Consider the following 26,063-nt stretch of genomic DNA (forward strand, 5'->3'; position numbering starts at 1 on the left):
AAAAGAAAATCCTACGTCAAACCACAACCTAAAGAGAAGATAATCCCCACCAATGAACCACAAGACTCCTGCACATGCCTTAAATGCTACAAAAATCTAAAGGTTAATGAAAACTCCATCAAATGTTCTCTGTGTAAAAAATACGCTCATCATGACTGCTTGGGATTACCTGAGCAAATGATTCAATACCTAGAATCATCCAATGAGTTTCCATATTTCTGCAAATCATGCAGACCCAAACTGGATCTGTCTGAAAGAGTTGATACCATCGAAACCATTGAAACATCCCCTACCATCGAAACCATTGAAACATCCCTTAACACCATAGTAGCATCCCTGGACGCCGTAAAAGAAAGAATATCCAACCTTGAAAAAAAAGACACAACGCAAAAACCTGAACATTCAATAGCTACAAACCACATCTCTCCCCAACAACCACAATCCGATCCAAAACCCAATCCACAAATAAACACAACCCAGACAAATATTGATATCCCAATCCTCATCAGAGAAGCCGTTGAGCGTGAACGGAAACGTCCAAACGCCATCTTATTTGGTCTAGAGGACATCAATGTCAATGATGACATCACAACTGTCCGAAACATCATCAGAGATTATCAAGCATCAACCATCTCCGCTGATGAAATACTTGACATTTCCCGCATCGACCGAGAGCTCAAAAATAGAGACGGCTCTGTGGCCCCACGCTTGTGCAGGGTCATTTGCAAAAATGAATCAAGCAAACGTAAATTCATTTATACCATAAACTCACTCGCCAAAACCAACACCAACCATAAGAACCTTTGTTGCCCCCCTGACCTAACCATACAGCAACATGCCCGCTGCCGTGCACTCCGCATTGAACTCAAAAACCATCTAGACAATGGAGAGAAGGACCTGTACATTGACTACCATGCTGACTGTATCAAAAGTAAGCCACGCAACCCAATACTCAGCTTCTACCCTCAACCACAACCCTACCTCAACCAATCCACCATCACCCAAGACTAGGCACGCACGCCCCCAACTACCTCAATTCCAACTACTGCCGGCCTTAAATGCAAACTACTCAATGCAAGAAGCCTCGTGAATAAAATACCTGAATTTCTCATCCTCCTAAATATGGCTAACTTCGACATTATATTTGTCTGTGAAACATGGCTCAATGCATCTCTCCCGACTCCATTACCACAGTAAGAGACTATCATGTTTACCGATCAGATCGTGAAAATCGTCGAGGAGGTGGTGTTGCTATATTCTATAAAAATCCTTACATCTAAAAATATCCAAGTTACCCAGGAGCTTGCTCTTCCTGAGACCATCATCTGTGAACTATCCTTAAATATCACAATTCGATTCTTACTATGTTACAGAGCACCTGATTATGACATCGAACATGTAAACAAGCTAAATACATTACTAACATGGGCTGCATCCTGCCCATACCCTTTCATCTTTCTTGGTGATTTCAATCTACCTCATATTGATTGGACCCTAAATGATTGTACAACTGAAATCATACACACAACCTTCTACAATGCTATTACAAATCTGGGACTGGAACAACTAGTAACCAACAACACTAGACTAAACAACTGCCTCGATCTCATCTTCTGCAATAGTTTGAATTTAATTTACGGAATACAAACTAAAGAACCCTTTTCAGTAGTGACCACAATATGATTGACTTTTGTCTCAACATACGTCCACACAAAAATCACCACAATGATGTAATCCCCAATTGTAACTTCAAAAAGGCAACTATGATCTTATAGACAACGATCTCTCATCCCTGGATTGGCAATCTCTATTCACTGGATGCAATACTGTTGAAGACCATTACAACATATTTTTACTTGAAGTCAAAAGAGTCATCAAACTATATGTACCAACAACAACTCCCAAAACAAAACAAAAAAGCAGATTACCCATATCAATAAGGAAACTTCAATCCAAAAGAGATCACTCTGGAGGAAAAACAAAACTGGTCACATTGCCAATTTCAAAAACCGATACAAAAATTTATGCCACCAGATAAAGACCGAATGCATCAATTATCACATTAAACAAGAGGAAAACCTTCTAAGCACCAATTCCACCCGTGCTTTTTACAATTTTGTAAACAACAAACTAAAAGACTCAAGGTCCATCCCTCCCTTGTTAGGACCTGATGGTAAAGACTGCAACGACGACACCATTAAAGCCAACATCTTTAACACATTCTCCGGCTCAGTATTTGTAAACAGCAATGGATCATGCCCAGTATTTCCTAGCCGTATCACAGATAACAATAATGATCTAATACATATCGATTTCACAGAAGACAATGTTGAAAAATCACTACGCAATCTAAAACCATCTCTATCTATTGGACCGGATGGAATATGTGCCTACTTCTTAAGAAAGCTATCCACTGCAATAGCCAAACCTCTAAGCATAATCTTTGAAAAATCTTTCAGGACCAGCTCCTTGCCTAACCTATGGTCACAAGCCACAGTCATCCCCATCTTCAAAAGGAGACCCAAGCCTAGTTGAAAATTACAGGCCAATCTCCTTATGCTGCGTCACCTGTAAAGTCATGGAATCAATTATTAACCAATCCATCATCCTCCACTTAGAGACAAATAACCTACTCTCCAATAAACAATTTGGTTTCAGAAAAAAACTATCCTGTAATCTACAACTCTTACACTGCAAAAACATATGGACAACACAACTCGACCAGGGCAAAGCAATAGACGCAATCTACATAGACTTCTGTAAAGCCTTTGATTCAGTGGTACACGATAAACTACTCCTAAAAATAAAATCCTATGGTATCTCTGGACAACTGAATAACTGGATAGAAGCATTCCTGTCAAACAGACAACAAATGGTCAAAATCGGGAGCGTCCTATCAAATCCAGTACCTGTCAATAGTGGTGTCCCCCCAAGGCAGTGTTCTAGGACCAACTCTCTTCATACTCTACATAAACGACCTCTGTGATCATATTAAGAGCAATTGCGTTCTCTTCGCTGATGATGTAAAGCTGTTCAATACCACAGACAATACTGCTACCCTACAAAAAGATCTTGACTATGTATCAGAATGGTCAAACAAATGGCAACTTCAAATCTCAACAAATAAATGCTCTGTCTTACATATTGGCAAAAAAAATCAGAAAATAAAATACAAGCTGAATAATCAAGAACTTGTTGATGACCCAAGCTCTGTAAAGGACCTTGGAATACTCACCTCTAATGATCTAAGTGCTAGAGCCCACTGCAACTACATAGCCAAAAAGGCATTAAGAGTTGTTAACCTAATCCTACGTAGCTTTTTCTCTGGTAATATCACACTACTAACCAGAGCATACAAAACATTTGCTAGACCAATACTCGAATACAGTTCATCAGTCTGGAATCCACATTACGTATCTGATATTAGCACAATTGAGAAAGTCCAGAAATATTTCACAAGAAGAGTTCTCCACTCCTCTACTCGTTGTAGAATACCTTATGCCACCAGACTTGAAATTCTAGAACTAGAAAACCTTGAATTACGCCATCTTCGGTCTGACTTAAGCATGGTATATAAAATCATACATTGCAATGTCCTACCTGTCAGTGAATACTTCAGCTTCAACCATAACAACACAAGAGCACACAATAGATACAAACTCAAAGTAAACCGCACCAAACTTGATTGCAGGAAATACGACTTCAGCAATAGAGTGGTCAATGTCTGGAATACTCTACCTGACTCTGTAGTTTCTTCCCCAAACCCCAAAAACTTTAACCTTAGACTGTCTACTATTGACCTCACCCCTTTCCTAAGAGGTCTGTAGGGGGCGTGCATAAGCGCACCAACGTGCCTACCGTCCCTGTCCTATTGTTTCTCTTATTCTTTTATTTTTCATATATGTACCCATTTCATGTATTCACAACTATGTATACTCTTATACTTATTATCTTGTAAACAATTGGCAAATCAAATAAATAAAATAAATAAATAAATATTAACTGCTGTTAGAAAGAAGGGAAGTCGTATTTTTATGACTATCTCCATTTATTCTTCTTTCTGCTCTATTTATTTTGCTTTACTTATTTTTCACTTTTTTCCTTATTTTTCATTTCTTCAATTCAAAATTGATTCAAAATTGTTTTTATTCTGTTGAAAACTTTTTAAAAAATTATATATAGTATAAATATAAATATTTAAAGGATTGTTAACCGGAGAAAAGTAACATTCTTTTGATGATGTAAAACCATGAACAATTTCTGATAGACAATCAAGCTTTTTAATTCAATGTGGTTATTTTCTCATTTTAGAAGCTGACTTCCACTGCAAAACTATTTTCTATTTCATGCCATTTACTGTATATGAATATAAACTCAGGGAAAGTTGTTTGTTTTTCTTCTTTTTCTTATTTATTTATTTTTCCTTGGTTTTCTTTGCCTTTGAGAGCAATCTGCTGCTGTCAATCTGTTTTGAATGAAAGCTACAAACCATTCACACCAATGTGGGATCAATTAATTTTTGCTGCAATTTTGGAAAGCATTGATCAAGAGATGTGCCCCATAATTTACCATCTTTAATTCTACTCCAATTGACTCCAGGGAGTTCCAAAGAGCAGAGCAAAACAGGAACATACCCAACCCAGACTGACTGATGTTATTAATATTCCTTGTTACTAAGCATATTCAAATATGAAACTTGAAGACCAAGCTGCATGCGTCTGACTGTTTTTCTTATACTTTTCTGCATTCAGGTCAACAAAGAGAAAAAGCCAAAATGTTAGATTGTCCTACGTACATATTAAGGATCATTTTGGCAAATCACTGATATGATTTGTTATGTTACTCTTCAGGTTGTGGGTGATAATATTACTCCTTCGGATCATATGCCATGATACTAAATGCACCATCAACAAACCTAGTATTAAATACAAATCTTATCATTCAGGTGATCTCATCATTGGTGGCATTGTTTCTCTGATCTACATGATGTCTAATCTGATTACCTTCAAAAGAATTCCATCTGAAGAACTTCTTGATGATCCCATGTATGTAGTTATCCTTCTCAATTATACAGCCTGCCAAATCTAGCTGAATAATCAGTCAAGGTATTTTGGGAAGTGCATAAATGATTGAAATATAACTTTGATTTCCTTTCAATTAGCCTTCTCTGCTCAGAGATTCTAAACTATTTATCACATGTTAGCTTTGAGATCGGTCTGGTCAATGTATTTTGGGGAGCACATAAATGACTGAAATATAACTTTCATCTCTTATCAGTTAATCATACTGTGGTCAGAGTTTCTACTCTATCACTTATATATTTCATAATAAATGGTTAGAAGAAAATTTGTGCTTCATTTCAGCCTCATAAAATTTCCAGATATATACTTTCCTTGCTCTCACTTAATTGATACCTGATTTTTCCCCAACTCTGCTTCCTGGATCCCCTATGCTCAGACCTACACTTCTATGGCACAGAAAAAAATTGAGCAGAGTATAAACACAAGCCATCACTTTTTCTGTAGTCAAAGTCCGTTGACAGCAAAGAGAAAATAACTTAGGAGCTGAAAATTCTTTATTTCTATATTTTAGATATTGCCATACTAATGTACTTCAATGTACAACATTGGACCTTTCACAATGAGGTTACATACAATGAGGTTGCTACAAAGAAGTTATTTGCCAAATATCTGTATTTCACTCATGAAACCTGTGAGGACAATTATTTTCTAGATGCTGTTTTTCTTTGAGGCCATAGACTTGTTAACAAAGAGTATTAAACTGAAATGCAATAAATGCTCTGTGTGGAAATGCAAATGTTGTGACAGAGACATTATTCTGTCTTGAAGTTTGTTTCTACAGAACTACTTGCATATCTTAACCTTGATCTTTGCTGTAAAGGAAATCAATGAAAATCCCCAGATCTTGCCAAACATCACTTTGGGCTTTGGAATATCTAACAGCTATTTCATGGCAGCCTGGACCTACCTTGCTTCTATCTAGCTGCTTTCTTCACATGATAGTTGTGTTCCCAACTACAAATGTAGTATCCACAAAAACTCAATTTGTGTTATTGCAGGACCCAATTCTCATATCTCTCGAGTTATGGCAGATATTCTTAGCATTTACAAGATTCCACTGGTAAGACTTAAAAAAACAACCCATATTTGTGCTATATCTGATATCTGTATTCCTGTTTAATGAAATTTTCTCTGTTGGTTATTCCATCACTGGAGATTTTCAAGGAAAGTTGAAAATTATATGTTGGATTTTGACCTTTGGCAGGGTGTTTGAGTAGAAGGTCACCATGATTCTTTTAAGCCTATAATCCTTGGTTCTAAAAAGAAAGTTTATCTAATCTAGTTGGCACTGGTTATTCATAATGGTGAAGAAAAATTTATCAAATATCTTTTCTTCAACCTGTACTTTTAGAAAATGATGGTGTTTCTTATGAAATTGTTGTAGAGAGGTTAACTCTTCTATAACAAATTTTGTGAAATAATGAGAGACTAACAGGATCTTTTAGGCTAATATTAAAGTACTGTTATAGTAAAGGTAGTAAAGATAAAGCTTTTTGCTTCTTATGTAGACTATATCTAAGAACTAACATCAATTCTACATTTATGAAAGTATTTTACATTTTAATATGTGTAGTTTAAATGTTTTAATTTTTTTTTAACTTGTTTTATAATGTGTAAGCCACCCAGAGTCACCTTGCAGGGGAGATGGGCAGCATAAAAATGCAATAATTTTTTTCTTTGAAGATGTTTCACTCCTCATCCAAGAAGCTTCTTCAGTCCTGACAGGGTGGTGGGACTGCATTCTTGGATGAGAAGCCAAATGTCTTTAAAAAACAACAACAAGCAAATTCAGTTGCCTCCTGAAAAAGCATCTTTGGGATATTGCTCTCCTAAAACGTAGGCAGGTCTATTGTCTTTTCTGAAACATTCCCCATACCTCTTGTTTTTGTGGACTGAGATATTTTGTTTTCCTTGTTTTTCCTCCTTAGTTTACCTATGGCTCAGCTCCAGTAATGGATAGTATGATTTATGCAGTGTTCTTCCATCACATCTTTCCAAATGAACATCTTCAAATTATGGGGATCCTCCAGTTGCTGCTGCATTTTAGATGGACCTGGATCGGGGTGATTTGTCATGAAAATGAGATCGGTGAACGATTTCTGAGGAAAGTACTTATCATATTTTCTCAAAATGGGATTTGCTTTGATTACATTGAAGAGCTTCCAACAAAAGCATTTTCAAATGAGTTGGGAGAACAAGTGGATAATATTCTTAAAATATACAGAATCATTATGACAGCTACCTCCAGTGTTGTGATTGTGTATTCTGAAAACCATGTAATGCCAATTTCCAGAATGATCTCCTCTGTTTCAGAAATTGTGGACACAGCAGTGGAGAGAAAGGACAAAGTCTGGATTTTCCCAGCCCAGATGGAATATACTTCAGTTCCATTTCAAAGAGACAGAAGCATGGACTTCATCCATGGGGCTCTTTCTTTCACAGTTTCATCAAAGGAATTATTAGGATTCAATGCATTTCTTCAGACAAGAAACAATGTTCCAGAAGAGAATGACAGTCTTTCAAGGATCTTTTGGGAACAAGCCTTTGGATGTTCTTTCTCAAAGTCCACTTTAAACCGAGTGTCAGAGAAAAGTTGCACTGGGGAAGAGAAGCTGGAGACTCTTCCGGACTCTGTTTTTGAATTGAGCATGACTGGGCAAAGCTTTAGGATCTACAATGCAATCTATGCCATGGCACATGCTCTCCAAGCCATGCGTACATCCCACTCTAAACAAAGAGCAATGGCTGGTAATGGGAAGAACTTTCTAAATCATCAAATATGGCAGGTAATATCCTATATTTATTAATGTAGCATAGTATATTGCTTCCATATCTACAACAGTCCACACATTATGTAGGAAGAAATTTAATAAGGTGGGTTGTTAACTTAGATCACAAGGGTCAAACTTACTGCATCATGTTGCCATCACATGACATATAGCAACATTTTCCCCTTCATTGAGGTGGGATGTGCGTGGCTTGTACATGATGTATCTGGCCCATGGGACGCCAGTTTGACACCCCTCAATCTTAGATGGATCCAAATGTCCACATCTCTGCAACCCATATGAAATGGTTCATTTTTCACAGATTGTTTCTTTATGAGACAAATTTCCAGTTTTTTAATTATTTTTATATTCATATTTTAAATGGACGTTGTAAATAAATAAATTATAAATAAATGGTACCACTTCTGTCTGTAAGCATACAACTGCTTTTGTATCTGGAGATCAAAATGGGTCTTCCGGTGTGTCTCCTCTTCCATGCCATTGTTTAATTACATTATAATTTGTTTTTTTTTTTAAAGAACTCCTGAATTTTAGGAATACTGAGAGAAGCTCTCCCTCCCCTGGAAAAATTAAGGAGAAATGATGAACTCACTTTCTATCTCAACATATAAAGTAAATAATTTTGAAATGATATTTGTGCTTTCAAGTTAGATGCGTAACTATGAGTGGGAAGTAAAGGACAAAATGTTGGTGGTTTCAGGCTCTGAGAATGAAAATTTCTGGTAATGGAGTCATGTGCTTCTAGGTGGTAAAATATGAAATGAGGGTTGTTAGGCTACCTTAGCAGATCCCTCTTTCTTTTCATGAAACTTCTGGCAGTTGCCAATGACAGTGATCAATTCACACTGTTACAAGTAGTCCTTGACTAACAACCATTTAGTCACAACAGCAGTGAAAAAAGTGACTAATTACCATTTTACTTAAGATTGCAGCGCTGCAGCATCCCCATGGTCACATGATCAAAAATCAGACACTTGGAAACTGGTATGTGTTTATGACAGTTACCAGGGCTGTGCTGCTACTTGTTCACACCAGTTCAGGCAAACTAAAAGTTAATTTTAATCTGGCTCAGCAAACCGGTAGTTCTGGCAACCAGCTGGCTCCACACACCCTGCCCTGCCCCTCCCAGGAGTCCCCACAGGGCCCATTTTGGATCACAGATAAGTGCAGGGACTGTGTGAAGGCTTGGGGAGGGCAAAAATGGACCTCCCAGAAGGTCCAGGAAATAAGCCTGTTTCCGGCCTCTAGAGAGCCTTCGGAACCTGGGAAAGGTGAATACCCCCCGTGGCTTGTTTTCACTCCCAGGGTGGTGCAGGAGGCTAAGCCACACCCACCATGGCCACACCCTCTCAGCAACCGGGCAGAGAACAAATTGCTAAATTATTTTAAGCCCACCCCTGACAGTTACAGTGTTCTAGGATAATGTAATCAACTTTTGCAACTTTCTGACAAGCAAAGTCAACAGGGAAGCCAAATTCACTTAACAACCATGTTACTAACTTAACACCTGCAGTGATTCACTTAACAACTCCTGCAAGAAAGGTGATAAAATGGGGAAAAACTCACTTAATAACTATCTTGCTTAGCAATGAATATTTTGGACACAATTGTGATCATATGTTGACGGAAACCTGTATTTAGGAGTGCAATAATATCTTACAAAATAACATCACTATATATGTTTGCTATTCATGCATATTAATTACTGCCATGTTCCTCCCCTGAGCTTCATCATTACCTGAGGAAAGTCTCATTTAACAACAGTGCTGGAGAAAATATTTTCTTTGACCAGAATGGGAAGGTTGCAACTGGCTTTGATATTATTAACTGGATCATCTTCCCAAATCAATCCTTTCGTAGAGTCAAGGTTGGAAAAGTAAATCCATCAGCTCAAATAGAAAGCCCTCTCTCTCTATCAACAGATAAAATTGTCTGGCCCAGTCTTTTTAACCAGGTACCTTTTATTCATTTTTAAAGGAGTGATTCACTGCTCAGGCTAAAGCTGCAGTCTGAATAGTTTTCAAAGAATTACACAAATTAATGAATAAGAAATAAAAAGCAATATGTTTGATGCACAGGACCTTTGCATAAGAAAAAGGAACTGAATTTATTTCTACCTCTGAGTTAAATAACTCTAATCTTCGAGATCTATATGATGAATAAGAGACTTTTCTATTTGCATGACTTATAATGCAGGACGCGTATATAAATAGGACGTGGGGCTTAGTGACTAAAACGCTGAGCTTGTTGATCAGAAAGGTTGGCAGGTTGGCAGTTCAAATCCCTAGTGCCACATACCAGACTGAATTCCCATTACTTATCTCAGCTTCTGCCAACCTAGCAGTTCGAAAGCATTTTTAAAATGCAAGTAGAAAAGTAGGGACCACTTTGGTGGGAAGGTAGCAGTGATCCATGCCCCTTCAGCATTTAGTCATGCTGGCCACATGACCATGGAGGCATCTTCGGCTTTGTAACAGAGATGGGCACTGCCCCCTGGAGTCGGAAACAACTAGCACATATGTGCAAGGGGAACCTTTACCTTTTAAATGTTGAGAAATAAACCAAAAAACATGCTAGTATAGAATGTTTTACAACTGAGCAAAAAAGGAAAGATTCCTCAAAGATAATAATTTCTTAGATTGTTAACATCTAAATTCTAAATGTATTGCAGTTTCATTTATTAACAGACTCAACCTCCTTCCTTGTGCAATAATCATTGCTCCTTGGGTTATATCAAGATCACAATAGAGGGGAAGCCATTTTGCTGTTACAAATGCCTTCGTTGCCCAGAAGGGAAAATCACCAACCAGACAGGTAACAAATACCATGCAAGGAGTGTTGATATTTATTAATTCTGAAGGACAATAGGTTCAAAACACTATCTAGGCTTGCTGATGTTGAGGCACTGATCCATACCGTCCAGGAGAAGTGGGATGATTATGATGTAACCAATCGTAACATGTCCCAAAGTTGCTTTTTCCCCCAAAAAGGCAACTGGATTTTCTTTGTTTTTCCTTGAAGATGTTTCACTTCTCATCCAAGAAGCTTATTCCGTTCTGACTGAATGGGGGTGAATAGAAGGATTCATATTCCTTACAGTCATCTAATTATTAGCATTCTTTCTGAGAATCATTAAGGTCGCTTGGAGGTTTAACTGTGCTCTCAGGGTAACTGAATAGTGCAAATGGGTGTGGAAGTTTCTTGGAACTGCTGAAAGGACTATGTTGTAAACAGGAGATAGATGGTGATATATCTCTCCCCTTCTGTAGAGAGAGGGCTGTTCAATCTTAATGTAGATGACCTCTTTAACCCTTCTTTCAAAACAGTGATCATATTCTCTGCCCAAAATATGTATTCAAAATAGTGACTTTTGTCTTTCAAATGCATCTTGTCCTGATGGGTTTATTCTTCTATGTTGACCATGGATTTCTGAAGTGATGATTTTGTTTCTCCAGTGTATAGATCTACATGTTTCATTGAATATCTTTGAACACAACAATAAAATTCGACTTCCGGTTTGCTAGCATGCGGCGGCGGCAGGATTTGCGACCGCGCGATCCCTGCTGCGTTCGCTGCCAAGGTTCCCCGATCCATTTGGATCTGGGGATATAGCTCCCCATAGAGGCAGCTGAAGACAGGGGATCCGGCAAGGGGTTTGGGGTGCCGCAAGCCCCTCCCCAGCGGCTAAACTCCCTTTTCCCGAGGCGGAGAGGCGGCGGTCAGTAATGGCCGCCACGAAGAAAAGCTGCAGCCGGGTAAGCAAGTGCAGGAGGAGAAAGCTGGAGAAAGTGAAAGGTGCTTTTAACCGGGACAAGACGGGAGAAAGTGATTTGGAACCTTGAAAGCTGTTAAGGATATATTGTTCCTTGTGAGAGCTACAAGCTGCGAATACCCTAAAGGGAAAGTTTTTTTCTCTTTGTTCTACTCTCCTTCCTAAAGTGACAGCGGGAAAAAAAATCTTTTTGGCTGTGAGTGGGAAGGGAGAGTGAAAAAAAATCAGAGCAAAATTTGAAAATAAGGAGAAGATTGCCTAGAATTGCAAAGAGTTTTAAAACTTCCAAAAAATATATTTGAAAAGGATTTGTGATTACTTTAACCTCAGAAAGAAAAAGTGAAGAAGAAGGTATTTAAAAGAAACAGTCTGTTTGGATTGTTTGGTGATTTTGGAACCTTTGGAAATTATTTCTGATTAAATCATCTGGGTGGTTGTTTGGAAAAACTTTTTCTCTACACAATGGCATTACTTGTGGATGGATTGGAACTTATATATCAAAAATATGAAAGAGAAAAACAAGGAGGGGAAGATGGACTTGGCACTATTTTTCAATACTTAGAAATGGCGGTTTATATTTATGCGAAGCAGAATGAGGATGATGGGGACAAAGAAGAAGAAGAAGCCATCTTTGATGAAAAAAGGACTTTGATTGGAGATGGGAAAAAGCAAGAGAAAAGGGAAAAGAGGTCTTTAAGATCTGAAAAAACAGCCCAAAAAGAGAAGAATAAGGTGAAAAAGGGACATTATGTTAAGAAACAACAGAAAGGGGGAAAGCAGAATAAAAGGGAGGTGGAGAGACATGGGGTTAAAGAGGACAAGGAGAAGAAAAAGCAAGGGAGAAAGGAAGGGATGAGAAGCTTTAATGGTGGGGAGCAGGATATTAAGAAGCAAAAGTTTTTCAGAGATAATGGATAGATCTTATTGTTAATGGGATTCTAGAAAGGTACATAAGATTGCATTTTTATATCTGTATTTAGAAGTAATTATAGAAAATTAGAAATAATATGTAGCTTAAAATGTGATAAAATATCTAACATAAATAAGTGAAATTTTTGTTAAGAAAAAGAGAGTACTGTAATGAAATATGATTCAAGATTGTGATGTGGGGGGTAATAATCGTGGAAAGCATAAGTGTTCCCACAAAGGCATAATATTCAATTGAAATGGATAAAATGTTTAAGATATAAATGATTGTTAAAATTAATGATTAGAACATGGTATACTAGCAAAAAAAAATGTGAAATGAGATTTGAAGTAGAAGAAGGAGGAACATTTCAATGAAATATTGAGCTATAATATGTGATGTGGGGGGGGATAATTATGGAAAATAGGGCTCTCATAAAAGTATGTGATTTAATTGAAAAGTAATGTGTTAAACGTCTAAGATATGAATGAATATCAATATTAATGAATAGATTTGTATTATTTTTGATAATATAGTATAATTTTAGAATGTACCAGACAGAATCCCAATGTATGTTATGTATTTCATATTAGGTACTATAAATATAAGGGAAAAAGATAAAGGCATCATCTCCATATAGTGTACAGGAGAAGTATTTCTTCTTTTTTGTAAAGAAGAAAAATAAATGATTGGCTGGAATAGAACAGACAAAGAATAATAAATATTAGGATATGAATTGAGAGGAGGAAAAAAAATTGAGAAAATTTAAAGGAGAGGAGAAGTTATATAGAAAATTGAAAATGTTAATAAGATATGAAATGGTATGTAAAATGAATATGAAACTGAACTTGTGTCTGTACCAAGAGTTTTAACCCGGGACTAAGCAACTTTCAGAAAAGAGATTTTTTATGCTTTTATGTTTTGTGTTTATGTGTATTTATGTATTGTTTGTCTTGAAAAAATAAAACTTGTTTTTTTTTTAAAAAAAAGAACACAACAATAAAATTCCTTCTCTAGTCCAAGAAGGGTATCAGCTTGGCAATACCCAGCAGGCAGATAACTTATCTACTTATGAAAAAGAGTAAGAAGAAGAAAGAAAACAAAAGTAGACAATTTAAAAGTGAAAAAATCGGTGTTTTTAGGATAGTCATTGGACAAATTCTCCCCTCCTACCACCTTTCAGCTTGCACTCATCTGAGACTTAAAAACCTCTGGATCTCTCATCCCAATGAGTCAACAAGCTGTCTAAAAGTTTTTTGGGTGATTCTGAGAAGCTTTCTTCCAAATCAAGAGCTTTGGCTTCTCAAAAACCAGTTTGGCAGCAAAAAAACAACAACAGCTGTTTACCAGTAGAGAAAAAACAACAACTTGCTATTCAAGATGCCATTTTCTAGAGGGTTCCAAGAAGGGCCTTTATTGTGATGACTCCTTCTCTGTGGAACCTCATCCCTGTAGAAATACAACTGGCTAACACTGCAATACTCTTTTAAAAGGCCATGAAGATATGGTTTTCTCAACAGGCATAGGGATTCAAGGGAGTTGTGGAGTTCATCAAGTGGTTTATCTAAATATTAGGAAAATGTAAAATATAAAGTTTGTATATGGAATCTTATTTTTATAAGTAACTCAGCAATGTTGTGAAGTGGACAGACATATATTTTTTCTAGTAAATAAACAAATGACTAAGTAAAGTAAAGTAATAGTAATTTTAAGAGTCTATTCCCAAGCAAGTTGGTTTTAGAGCTTTCCTGGCCTGCAGCCTTTAATATAATATAGATTTTAAATTTCCAAATACTCAGACTTGAAATTGAAGTCATGGAAATATGTTATTTTTGAACATTGGGAAAGGCTGAACTAACCTGAATATTTAACTGCTTAACAACTTTCCTTCCTCTTCCAGATTTAGATGACTGTTTGTCTTGTCCTGAAGAACACTATCCTAATAAGGACCAAGTGCTTTGCATTAAAAAACATGCAACCTTCTTATCTTACAAAGAACCCTTGGGAATCACCTTAACCAGTATTGCTTTCCTCTTTTCTTTCATCTCAGTTGTGGTGCTGGGGATCTTCATTAAATACCAGGATACTCCCATAGTCAAAGCCAACAACAGGAGTCTCAGTTATATTCTTCTCCTTGCTCTCCTGCTTTCCTTCCTTCGCACTTTGCTTTTCATTGGACAACCTGACCAAATAAAATGTCTCATGCGACAAACTACTTTTACCACCATCTTTTCTGTAGCCCTTTCTTGTGTATTGGGTAAAACAACTATAGTGTTCCTTGCCTTCATGGTCACTAAGCCAGGCTCCAAAATTAGGAAATGGGTTGGGAAAAGGCTGACCAACACCATTGTCCTGTCTTGCTCCCTGGTGCAAGCCACCATTTGTAGTGCATGGCTGGTGATTTCTCCCCCATTTCCAGAATCAGACATGCAATCCATGGTTGAAAAAAATGTCCTGAAATGTAATGAAGGTTCATCCATCATGTTTTACATTGTCCTTGGCTTTATGGGCTTCTTGGCTGCTGTCAGTTTCACAGTGGCCTTCCTAGTCAGGAAGTTACCAGATAGCTTTAATGAAGCCAAATTTATCACCTTCAGTATATTTGTCTTTTGTAGTGTCTGGATGTTGTTTATTCCTACCTATCTGAGCACCAAGGGAAAATATATGGTGGCTGTGGAGATCTTCTCCATTTTGGCTTCTGCAGCTGGATTACTGGGCTGCATCTTTTCCCCCAAATGTTACATTATTGTGCTGAGGCCTGATCTGAACCAAAAGAAACAGTTGATAAAGAAACAAAACTGAATTATCTATCTATCTATCTATCTATCTATCTATCTATCTATCTATCTATCTATCTATCATCTATCTATCATCTATCTATCATTTCTATCTATCTATCATCTATCTATCATCTATCCATTGGTGGGATTCAAATTTTTACTACCAGTTTTGTGAGCATGGCTTGATGGGCTTGGCATAGCTTAGTGGGTGTGGCTTGGTGCGTGTGGCAGGGGAAGGATACTGTAAAATCTCCATTCCCTTCCCACTCCTGGAGGAAGGTTATTGCAAAATCCCATTCCCTCCCCACACCACTAGCCTGATTTCCAGCTCTGTTCTCCTGTCCAGGGCATGAAAAGAAGGCCCAGCTAATCAGCTGGGACTTGGGAGGCAGAGAATAGATGAGGGTGGGGCCAGTCATAGATGGTATTTGCCAGTTCTCTGAACTACTCAAAATTTCTGTTACCGGTTCTCCAGAACTGGTCAGAACCTGCTAATACCACCTCTGTATCTATCTATCCATCTATCCATCTATCTATCTATTTAAAATTTATCTATTATCTATCATTTATCTATCTGTCTATCTATCTATCATCTATCATATATATTGAGAACAATCAACCAATGGAACAGCTTACCTTTGGAAGTTGTGGGAGCAGAATCACTTGAGACTTTCAAGAAAAGATTGGACTCCCATCTTTCAGAAATCGTGTAGGGTTTCCTGCTTGGGCAGGGAGTTGGACTAGATGACCTACAAGGTACCTTCCAACTCTGATTATCTGTATCTGTATCTATCATCTATCTCTATCTATCATCTATCATCTATCTGTCTATCATCTATCTATCATCTCTCTAATCAAGCTTCTTTCTCAGAAAGCTCAAACTGCCCAAGGAGCTGCTGATACAGTTCTACAGAGGAATAATTGAGCCTGTCATCTGTACCTCTATAACTGTCTGGTTTGGTTCTGCATCCCAACAGGACAGACACAGACTTCAGAGAGTAATTAGGACTGCAGAAAAAACAATTACTACCAACTTGCCTTCCATTGAGGACCTGTATATTGCACGAGTCAAAAACAGGGCTGTGAAAATATTTACAGACACCTCATATCCCGGACATAAACTGTTTCAACTCCTTCCCTCAAAACGATGCTATAGAGCACTGCACACCAGAACAACTAGACACAAGGACAGTTTTTTCCTGAATGCCATCACTCTGTTAAACAAATAATTCCCTCAACAATGTCCAACTATTTACAAAGTCTGCATTACTATTACTATCACCTCCCACTTGTGACTGTATGACTGTAACTTTGTTGCTTGTATCCTTATGATTTATATTGATTATTTCCTAGTATGATTTGATTGCTTATTGTACACTATGACTATCATTAAATATTGTACCTTATGAATCTTGACTAATGTATCTTTTATGTACACTGAAAGCATTTGCACCAAGACAAATTCCTTGTGTGTCCAATCACACTTGGCCAATAAAGTATTCTATTCTATCTATTCTATTGCTTCTTTGTGCAGCTCAGTTTCTGGCAAGCCATGGCCTGATGCCAGTTCATGGACCAGGGGTTAGGGTCCCTGCAGTAGACAATATAATAATAGGTCCTGCCAACCCAGATTAAAAACAAAAAGAACACAAAACCCCAAACAACTTTGGTCCCCAAAGTATAAGAGATAAGGACAAGAAAAAAGTCTGTTTCAATTCTGCACCTTTCTTCTTGTATCTTTTCTCCAACTTGCTCTTTTTTGTTGTATGCCAACTAACTTTAACCCTGCTTGCATTTCCAACACTTCTACCTACAATTCCTGTTCTGATCCCAAAATTAAAAACTTCCAGTTTCCAAACAATCAAGCCCTTCTAACTTTTCTCCCCATTACAGTGACATTCCATCCATAATTCTCTCTTGATCCTAAGAATAAGAGAGTGGCAAACCATTTTTTGAAAGTATCAAGAAAAATCCATGGCCCTGTTCTTGTAAAGACCACAAGTCAACATAACAATGCTGACAATAATTTTATTATATCCCAAGCACTATTGGCCAGAGAAGAGTAATGAACTCTAGGTGAACTAAAACCATGGATGTTTGCTGACAAATAATGACTTTATTTATTTAATAATGCTCTTTTCTCATTAGGGAAGTCTTATCAAAGTGCCTGACTTCTGTGTCATACCATCTTTTCAAACCATTACAGTGCTGGCAAACTTATTCTTTTTCCTTATGTTGTTTATTTACATTCCTTAAATTACTATCCCTTTGACTGCAACCCATTTCTTCTCTTGTTGCTACATAGAAATGACAAATTGTTTTCTCCTAGATGAGATCAATTATCTTCTGCTGCAATATCAAAAGAACAAGAGATAGTGTGCCCCATAATTGACATTGTTTAATTCTACTCCTCTGGTCTCCAGAGAGTTTCAAAGAACAGAGCAAAACAGACACTCAACCAAGAGTGATGTTATTAATATTTCTTGTTCCTAAACACATTCAAATATGGAGCAAGGCTGTGTGATTCTGATTGTTTTTCCTATACATTTTTGCATTTGAATGATCCCTGAAAAGAAATGTTAGATTGTCCTATATTCAGAAGCCATATCAATTATCATTTCAGCAACACACATTTGTGATTTGCTATGTTACTCTTCAGGCTATGGGTGATAAAACTGCTTTCTCAGGTTATATGCCATGATACCAAATGCACTATCAGCAACCCTAGTATTAAATACAAGTCTTACCATTCAGGTGATCTCATCATTGGTGGCATTATTTCTCTGATTTATATGATGTCTAACCTAATCACCTTCAAAACAATCCCATCTGAGGAACCTCTTGATGATCCCTTGTATGTAGTTCCTATTTTAAACTATATCAGCTTCCAAATCTGGTTGGATATTTTGGAGATGGAATAAATTATTGAAATATAAATTTTATTTCCTTTCAGTTAATCTTCCTACACTCTGTTTTTTATATTGTTCCTAATGATTGGGTTAACAGTAAAATAGTGCTTTTTTCTCACTTTGCTTCAACTTCATAAAAATTTTTACCACTGCACTTGGTCTTGCTTAATATATCTGAGTTTTCCCCAATGTTCTGCTTTCTAGTTTTCCAATGCTTCTGTCCCAAACACCAGTTCCACTATAGTATTGTGTATGTAACTGCTCAGATCACATTCTGCATGAAAAATAATTTTCTATGAGGTAAAAGCAAAGTTTATTTTGAGACTAAATAGACTAAGTAGAAGCTTTTATACTATGTCTATTATGTGGATATGGTTCTACTCTGTTGTTCCATGTCAATTTTTTTGATCAATTAAGTCTGGCAGAAATTTATCAGTGAAGAATTGGAATAGATTTAACAGTTGCCTGACCAATTTGCTTTCTTCTGAGAGCAGAGTCGAGTCTGTTTTATGGCAACATTAATCAAAGCACCCTTTTATTCCATACACATTTCCAGTCTACATCACATTCTCACAGATATATGAAATAAGGTCCTGATAGAGGATTTTGGAGGGAGGAGAGGGAAGATATAGCACTAGAGCACTAGAGAATAATCTAGAATAATTTTAAGGGCAGATCAGGAAAAAAACATGGAATTGTTTCAGAGATGGGAGACAAGCAGGGTTACATTACACACTTGTAAGGATCTCTTGAATCAATATTTTATAAGAAATACTAGGTAACTCAAAGAGAAGTTAATCATTTCTTGAATGAACTTATCTTGAGAAAGGAGTTCAATCACACTGGTATAGAGAGGGAGGAGAATGGGAAGAAATCATGAAAAGGAAGGTGAAAGGCAGAATTGTTTTAAATGTGAACAAATAGAAAGCATTAACATGGGAGCACAGCATTTTGGCCTTTAACAAATATGTAGAAAGAATGTTGCATCTTCCATTGAATTTCCTAAGCAGTTTAGCAGTCGAACCCATCTGTGTGATTTTTTTCTCTAAGTCAACTTCTTTGACATCACAAAGAGGATTTCTTAAGAAATGTTGCTTTCTAGGTTTTAAGATATCACCATTTCTGATGTTCCCCAATATACAACATTTCATCTTTCAAAATGAGATAGTAACATCCCAATGCTATAAAAACATTTTAAAAGATAATTTAGACTACTGAAAGATATGGATACCAAAGAGGATATCTGCCAAATAGCTGGTTCTATACTGATTTTTATGGAATAGAGAGGACAAGTATTTTCTACAGACACTCTGACCTTGGGAGCTCAGAGTCTATTTCTGAAAGGTTAACAAAGATTATAAAATTGAAATGCAACAAATTTTTTGTGTGGAAATGCCATTGTGGTGACCTAGGCACTACCCTCCCTTAAAGTTTGTTTTTACAGACATACCAGCATATCTTGTCCTTGATCTTTGCTGTAAAGGAAATCAATGAAAATTCTCACATCTTACCAAACATCACTTTGGGCTTTGGTATATCTAATAGCTATTTCATGGCAACATGGACCTACCTTGCTTCTATGGAGCTTCTTTCTTCACATGACAGATTTGTTCCTAACTATAAATGCAGCAACAATCAAAACTCAATTTGTGTTATTGCTGGACCCAATTCTCATAACTCTCAGGTTATGGCCGACATTTTGAGCATTTACAAGATTCCTCAGGTAAGACCTGCTCAAGTAAAAATAATAATAATAATAGAATTATTGATATGTGAGTTTTTCTTAAATGATATTTTCTGGATTTGTGGTAAACTAATATCAAACAAAATTTAACTGACATCTGAATAGACAACACTTTCATATTTTCCAGTCCTGATTTACTGAAAATTGTGCTGAGTTGGAGAACATTGTCTCCAATTTTTTTAAAAAAAATGTAAATAAGATTTACATTTCTCTCTTGCTCTTAAGAGAGATCATTCTTTTAATTTCAAATATTTTTGCTGATATCCATAGCAGTAAAATAACAAGAAAATGATAAGAAAATGAAAGCATATTATCTAGTATAACTGGAAAATCAAAGTGATGCATTCATAATAAAGAAAAAACAAACAAACATATGACTGAACAGTGATTTATTCCTAAAGCAATTCAAAATAGCATTTTTATTTGCAGACAAGTATTGAAGCATTTGTTCTATTGAGGCTAGGATATTTTTTCCTGGTTCATTGTTCTCCCTTTTTTTTCAATGGAATATGAAACAAGAGTTCATCTGAAAAGATGATCTCTTCTGTTGATAAAAAGTAATAATCCAAACATAGTTGTACCTCAGATAATCTCAATTAATAGTTTCTTCCATGAAAAAATATGATCAGTTCAAGCAATGCATTCATTCCATAGTACATACAGTCTATATGTCTATATCCAAGTATACAGCTGCATTGATATAGGAAGGGAGGGAGGGTGGCTCAGCCTTGTTAGTTATCTGAGAAGTCTAGATATGGTTACATTAAACAGAACCTTGGATAACTGAAAGTATTTTCCCCCTCCTCATTTTTTAGTCTCTGGAAAAGTAGGAAGGTTCCTGTCTGGGAGTCAGAACACTAATGGAGGTCCAAATAGTCAAGAGATTGATAAGAAAACACCTTTATGCTTTGAGTGAGTTCAAATATCCAGAACAAGATGGTTTTCACCCCAGATTATTGAAGGAGCTGGCAGGCATGATCTTGGAATCACTGAATGAAAGCTTTCAAAACTCCTGGAGCATGGGTGAACTGCCAGAAGACTGGAAAAGGATGGTGTAGTTCCAATACTACAAAAAGGCAAAAAAAGTGGATCCAGGAAAATACAGGTCAATTAGCTTGACATCAGTATATGGGAAAATCCTAGAAAAGATAATCAAGCAGCAAGTTTGTGAGCATCTAGAAATGAACAAGGTGACTACTGGAAGCCAACATGGGTTTATTAAAAGCCAACCATGCCAGACAAATATTATTGCCTTTTTTGATAAAGTGGATAAATTAGTGGATCAAGAAAATGCTATTAAAAACATTTGGATTGCAATGAGGCATTTGATAAAGTAGACCACAGCTTATTTCTTTTTTTTTTTATAAAGTTTTATTTGGGTTTTCACACACACAATACAAGTAAAACATCTTTTTTGAAAATAGCATGGTCCCGGGTTACACTTCTTTATAAAGACACAAACTCAATTTCATGCTTTTTGTGTTCTATGCCATATCTTATTACTATTTTGCATTTTCTATATAGTTTTTTCCCTCTTTTAATTTTCTCAACTTTATTTTGATTATCTCATCTCAATTCAAATCATATTTATACTTTTGTCTGTCCTGTTTCAATTTCATATTATCTTTTCTCATTAAACAAATTTTCTCCTGTAGTTACTAATTGGAGTGTGACACCTTTATATCTTTTAATTTTATCCATTCAACTCTTATTTAAACTTCAATGTATACCTTAAGGTTATAACATTCAATATAATACATAATACATAACTTCCAATCGAATTCTGCTTGGTACATTCTTAAAATACACACTATATTCTTTAAAAAAAAAGGATTATAAATATATGTAATTAAAACCCTCATTCCATTCCAATTCAGTTCTATCATTAATATTCATCAAAGTCTTAACATCTTTAACATTTCTTTTCAATTAAATATCATACTTCCTTGGGGACACGTATAATCTTTCCATAATTAATTTTTCCCCTATTTCTCTTCACTTATGTTTTATAAATAATTAAATATTCATTTTATTACATTTATTTATTAACAAACATTCCAGTAAATTACGATAACTATTTTATCCATCATTTTAATCATACATTGTTTCATATTTTCTGAAATTATTTCTATTTCTAATATAACAATACTGTCTTATGTACCTTTGCAGAATCCCTTTTTCCATTAGATTTTCACCCTTTATCTCTAAATAGGCCCTGTTTCTCTATATCTTGTTTCTGTCCTTTATAACTTCTTTTCCTTTCTTTCTTCCCTCTCTTCTTCTCCCTCCCCTTTTTACCCCCTTGTGTCTCTACTTCTAATTCTCTCTTCTGCATTTCCCTTTTCTGTTGCTTTCTAATTTTATACTTATTTTTCAAACTATTCTTTATTGGGGTTGTTTTTCCAAATCTTAAACTTTTCATTCTCTTCCCCCCCTTTCCTTTCTTTCCCCACATAAAATTACTTGTTCATTAAAGATGGCTTCTTCTTTGTCCCAATCTTCTTGTTCTGCAGGTGTTTCTTGTTGTTTCTCATAGTTCCAAATCTCCATTTCTAAGAATTGAAATACGAAGTCAAAAAAACCTCTCCCTTCTTGTGCGTCTTCTTTGTACTTTTTAAGTTCCATTTTCAGTTCTTCTAAAAGTGGTGCCATGTTTGACACTTTTAAACAACCACCCGATTGATTTTAGTCATTCAAATGCAGTAACCAAAAATCCAGAAGTCACCAAGTAATCCAAATACTCCCAAGCTGTTTCTTCTTACTTCTTTTTTCACTTTCTCTTCCTGGGGTTTTACTATTTTGTTGCCATGTTTCAGTTAAAATGTATCTTTTAGAAGTCTTGTTGAGATTTTACTGTAAGTTCTTTTTAATTCCAGGCAGTCTCCCTTCCAGATCCTGCCTTTTTATTCTTTTTCTCTCCTTTCCTGCTTTCAAAAGCTTTTGAGTATCCAGAATTTTTTATTATCCCTTTGACATTTTATTTTCAGCTTAAATGCCTATTGATGTCAAAGTGATTTTTTTTCTCAATTTCTTGCTTAAGTCTCTTAGCTGTCAGTATAGGGGAAGGAAGAGGAGAGAGAAAAAACCAAATCCTTTCCCCTTTCTCTCTCCTTCACTGCTTGAAAATCTTCTTTGGGAACAGTGTTATTTTTTTATAGTTTAAATTCCAGGGTACCTTATTTGTTGCTTTTGCTGTTTGACCCGGTCAACCAAAACTTTCTCTTCTTATCTTCCTCCTGCACATTCTTTTCCAGTCGAGCTTTTCTTTGGGGTGGCCATTTCTGACCACCGCTATAACCACCTTCGGGAAAGGGAGTAATAGCCAGCTGAGGAGGAGAGATGGGGCTCTCCTCAACCCTGCAGGCAGTCTTCCCCCCCTCTTCACCACTTCTACAGGGTGGCTTAGCCCTGAAACCAGCCAGCTCTGGGTGCTCCAGCGGTGAGCACGGATCTAAACCATGCAGAATCGCGGTTTCGGTCTGTTGCCGAAGAAGCTCAAACCAGCTTATTTCTTGATAAGATAGAACAATGTGGAATAGACAGTACCATCACCAAATGTATTCACAATTAGCTGACCAACCACACTTACCATATAGTCCTCAACAGAGCTACATCTACCAGGAGGAAAGCATACAGTAGAGTACCTCAATTGGACCCAAAGCTCTTAAACTTTTTCATAAATTATCTAGATAAGGGCATAGAAGGGGAACTCATAAAATTTGCAGATGACACTAAGCTGGGGGGGATTTTGGAAGATAGAAGGCTCTTGACTGATATGAGCAATGGGCCTTTTTCAACAAGATGCAGTTCAGTGGTGAGAAAAATAAGATTCTGCATTTAGGAAGGAAAAATCAGATGCATAGGTATAGAATAGGAAGTACCTGATTCAACAGTAGTAACTTGAGAGGGATCTAGATGCCTGATGGATCACTGCTTAAATATGAATCAGCAGGTGTTGCAGCTGCCAAAAAAGGTCAATATGTTCTAGGCTGTATCAACAGAGGGATAACATCAAAATCTCAGGTACTGCTTTTTCCTGCAATGGTGAAACCACATTCGTAATACTGCATCCAGTTCTGGTCACCATGATACAAAAAAGATGCTGAGGCCCTAGAAAGAGTGCAAAGAAGAGCAACAAAGATGATAATGGGTTTGGAAACTAAATCATGTGATGAATGGCTACTGGAACTAGGTATTCTTCAGATTGAATCTTATACTAACTATGAAAAATTCCACTTCATTCTGGATAAATACACAGCAAGGTTGCATCCATCAGATCCAACTATGGGGGGACACTTCACAGAGAACTAGATACTAAATGGCTTAATTAGGCTTTTGCTCCTATATCCAAAATAGATAAAAATCAATTGTTCAAACATTCCAAGTACTCCCTTGGTGGTAGAAATGAAGTAAAAACATTATATCAATTCTGAACATCTACTGTATCAATAGTTTAGACTTGTCTGATGTCCCATAGAGGCTTTCTACAGTACATAATATTTTACTATTTCCCAAACATTATGTATTATAGCAAAATTGAATATGATCAAATTGCATCATAATATTTGGTGACAGTTTAGTTCCATTAACTTCATAGAAATTAAAGGAAGATATGAAAAGTCTTGAAAATCAAAGCAACAAAATAAAGCTGTCAAATTTAACCATTTATCACTTATATCAAACACATATACATACATTTTGTATTTTCTTTTTTCTTAAGCTCACATACGGCTCTGCTCCAGCGATAGATAACATGATTCATACAGAATTCTTCTACCAAATGTATCCAAATGAACAACTTCATGTTATGGGGATTCTCCAGCTGCTGCTTCATTTTAAATGGACCTGGATTGGGATAATTTTTCAAGAAAATGAGATTGGTGAACGATTTCTGAGGGAAGAACTTTTTGTTTTATCTCAAAATGGAATCTGCTTTGATTACATTTCAGAGCTTCCAACAGTAGCTTTTTCAGATGAGATAGGAGAACAAATCAATACTTTCATTAAATTATGCAAAGTCATTATGAAAAGTACCTCCAGTGTTGCGATTGTATACTCTGAAAACCAGGCCATGTCAGGTTTCAGAACAATCTCCTATGTTTCAGATTATTTAGACAGAACAGTTGAAAGAAAAGACAAAGTTTGGATTTTCCCGGCCCAGATGGAATACACTTCAGTTCCTTTTCAAAGAGATTGGAGTATGGATTTTATCCATGGTGCTCTTTCTTTTGCAGTATCATCAAAAGAATTATTAGGATTCAATAGATTTCTCCAGATGAGAATCAGTGTTCCAGAAAATGAAGACAGTTTTTCAAGGGTCTTTTGGGAACAAGCTTTTGAATGTTCTTTCTCAAAATCCACTTTAAACCCAGAGGCAGAGAAAAGGTGCACTGGGAGAGAAAAGCTGGAAACTCTTCCAAACTCTGTTTTTGAATTGAGCATGACTGGGCAAAGCTACAGTATCTACAATGCAGTTTATGCTGTGGCACATGCTCTCCAGGCCAAGCTTACATTCCACTCCAAAAACAGAGCAATGGCTGGTAGTGAGAAACAGAGGCTTTTCAATTATCAAGTGTGGCAGGTAATCTTCTATTTTTATTAGTATACCAGGGCATATTGCTTCCATATCTACAATTATCCACAAGTTATATAGAAACCAATTTAAACATAATGCTGGAGAAATTACTTAGGTGGATGAGAATGTCTGCACATTTCTATTCCATCTTCCTTAATTGCAAAAAGATATGTTTATATGAATATTTAATGGAGAATATTGGAATAATTGGGCCATTATGGACAGCAGAGGTATCAAACTCATGGCTGGATGCATCATGCACTGGCCACCCCCACCCCCGGTTTAGCAAAGGGGGGAAAAGTTGTGACACATCATGTGATGACAGGTTGTCATTATGATGCTATATATCAGATGTATCGAACTTGTGATGACAGATTGTCATAATGCTCTCCCTCACTCCTTCTTCAGGTTCACTGTATTGGGTGAATTCTTCTCAACCAGAAAGGAGAGTTCAGTGTCTCTTAGGTTAGTGAGAGAGCATTTGATGCTGCAGGCTGGATGTACCA

General features: G+C 36.5%; 1 protein-coding gene and 1 pseudogene across 1 annotated transcript in view; both read left to right on the forward strand.

Moving 5' to 3' along the window:
• The first annotated feature begins 4,714 nt into the window (after positions 1–4,714).
• On the forward strand, positions 4,715–15,351 carry LOC113427127 (vomeronasal type-2 receptor 26-like; annotated as a pseudogene).
• A 4,439-nt stretch (positions 15,352–19,790) lies between these two features.
• LOC113427126 (vomeronasal type-2 receptor 26-like) overlaps positions 19,791–26,063 on the forward strand; it is a 30,131-nt gene continuing 23,858 nt past the window's right edge. Inside the window, exons 1-2 of the mRNA XM_026689588.1 lie at positions 19,791–19,961; positions 24,703–25,563. Coding sequence (XP_026545373.1) covers positions 19,791–19,961; positions 24,703–25,563 — 1,032 coding nt within the window. The remainder of the gene's footprint in view (positions 19,962–24,702; positions 25,564–26,063) is intronic.

Source organism: Notechis scutatus, chromosome Z (genome assembly GCF_049901735.1).
Source record: "Notechis scutatus isolate UNSWTSFEM ecotype Mainland chromosome Z, rNotScu1.2, whole genome shotgun sequence".
Lineage (NCBI taxonomy): Eukaryota > Metazoa > Chordata > Lepidosauria > Squamata > Elapidae > Notechis > Notechis scutatus.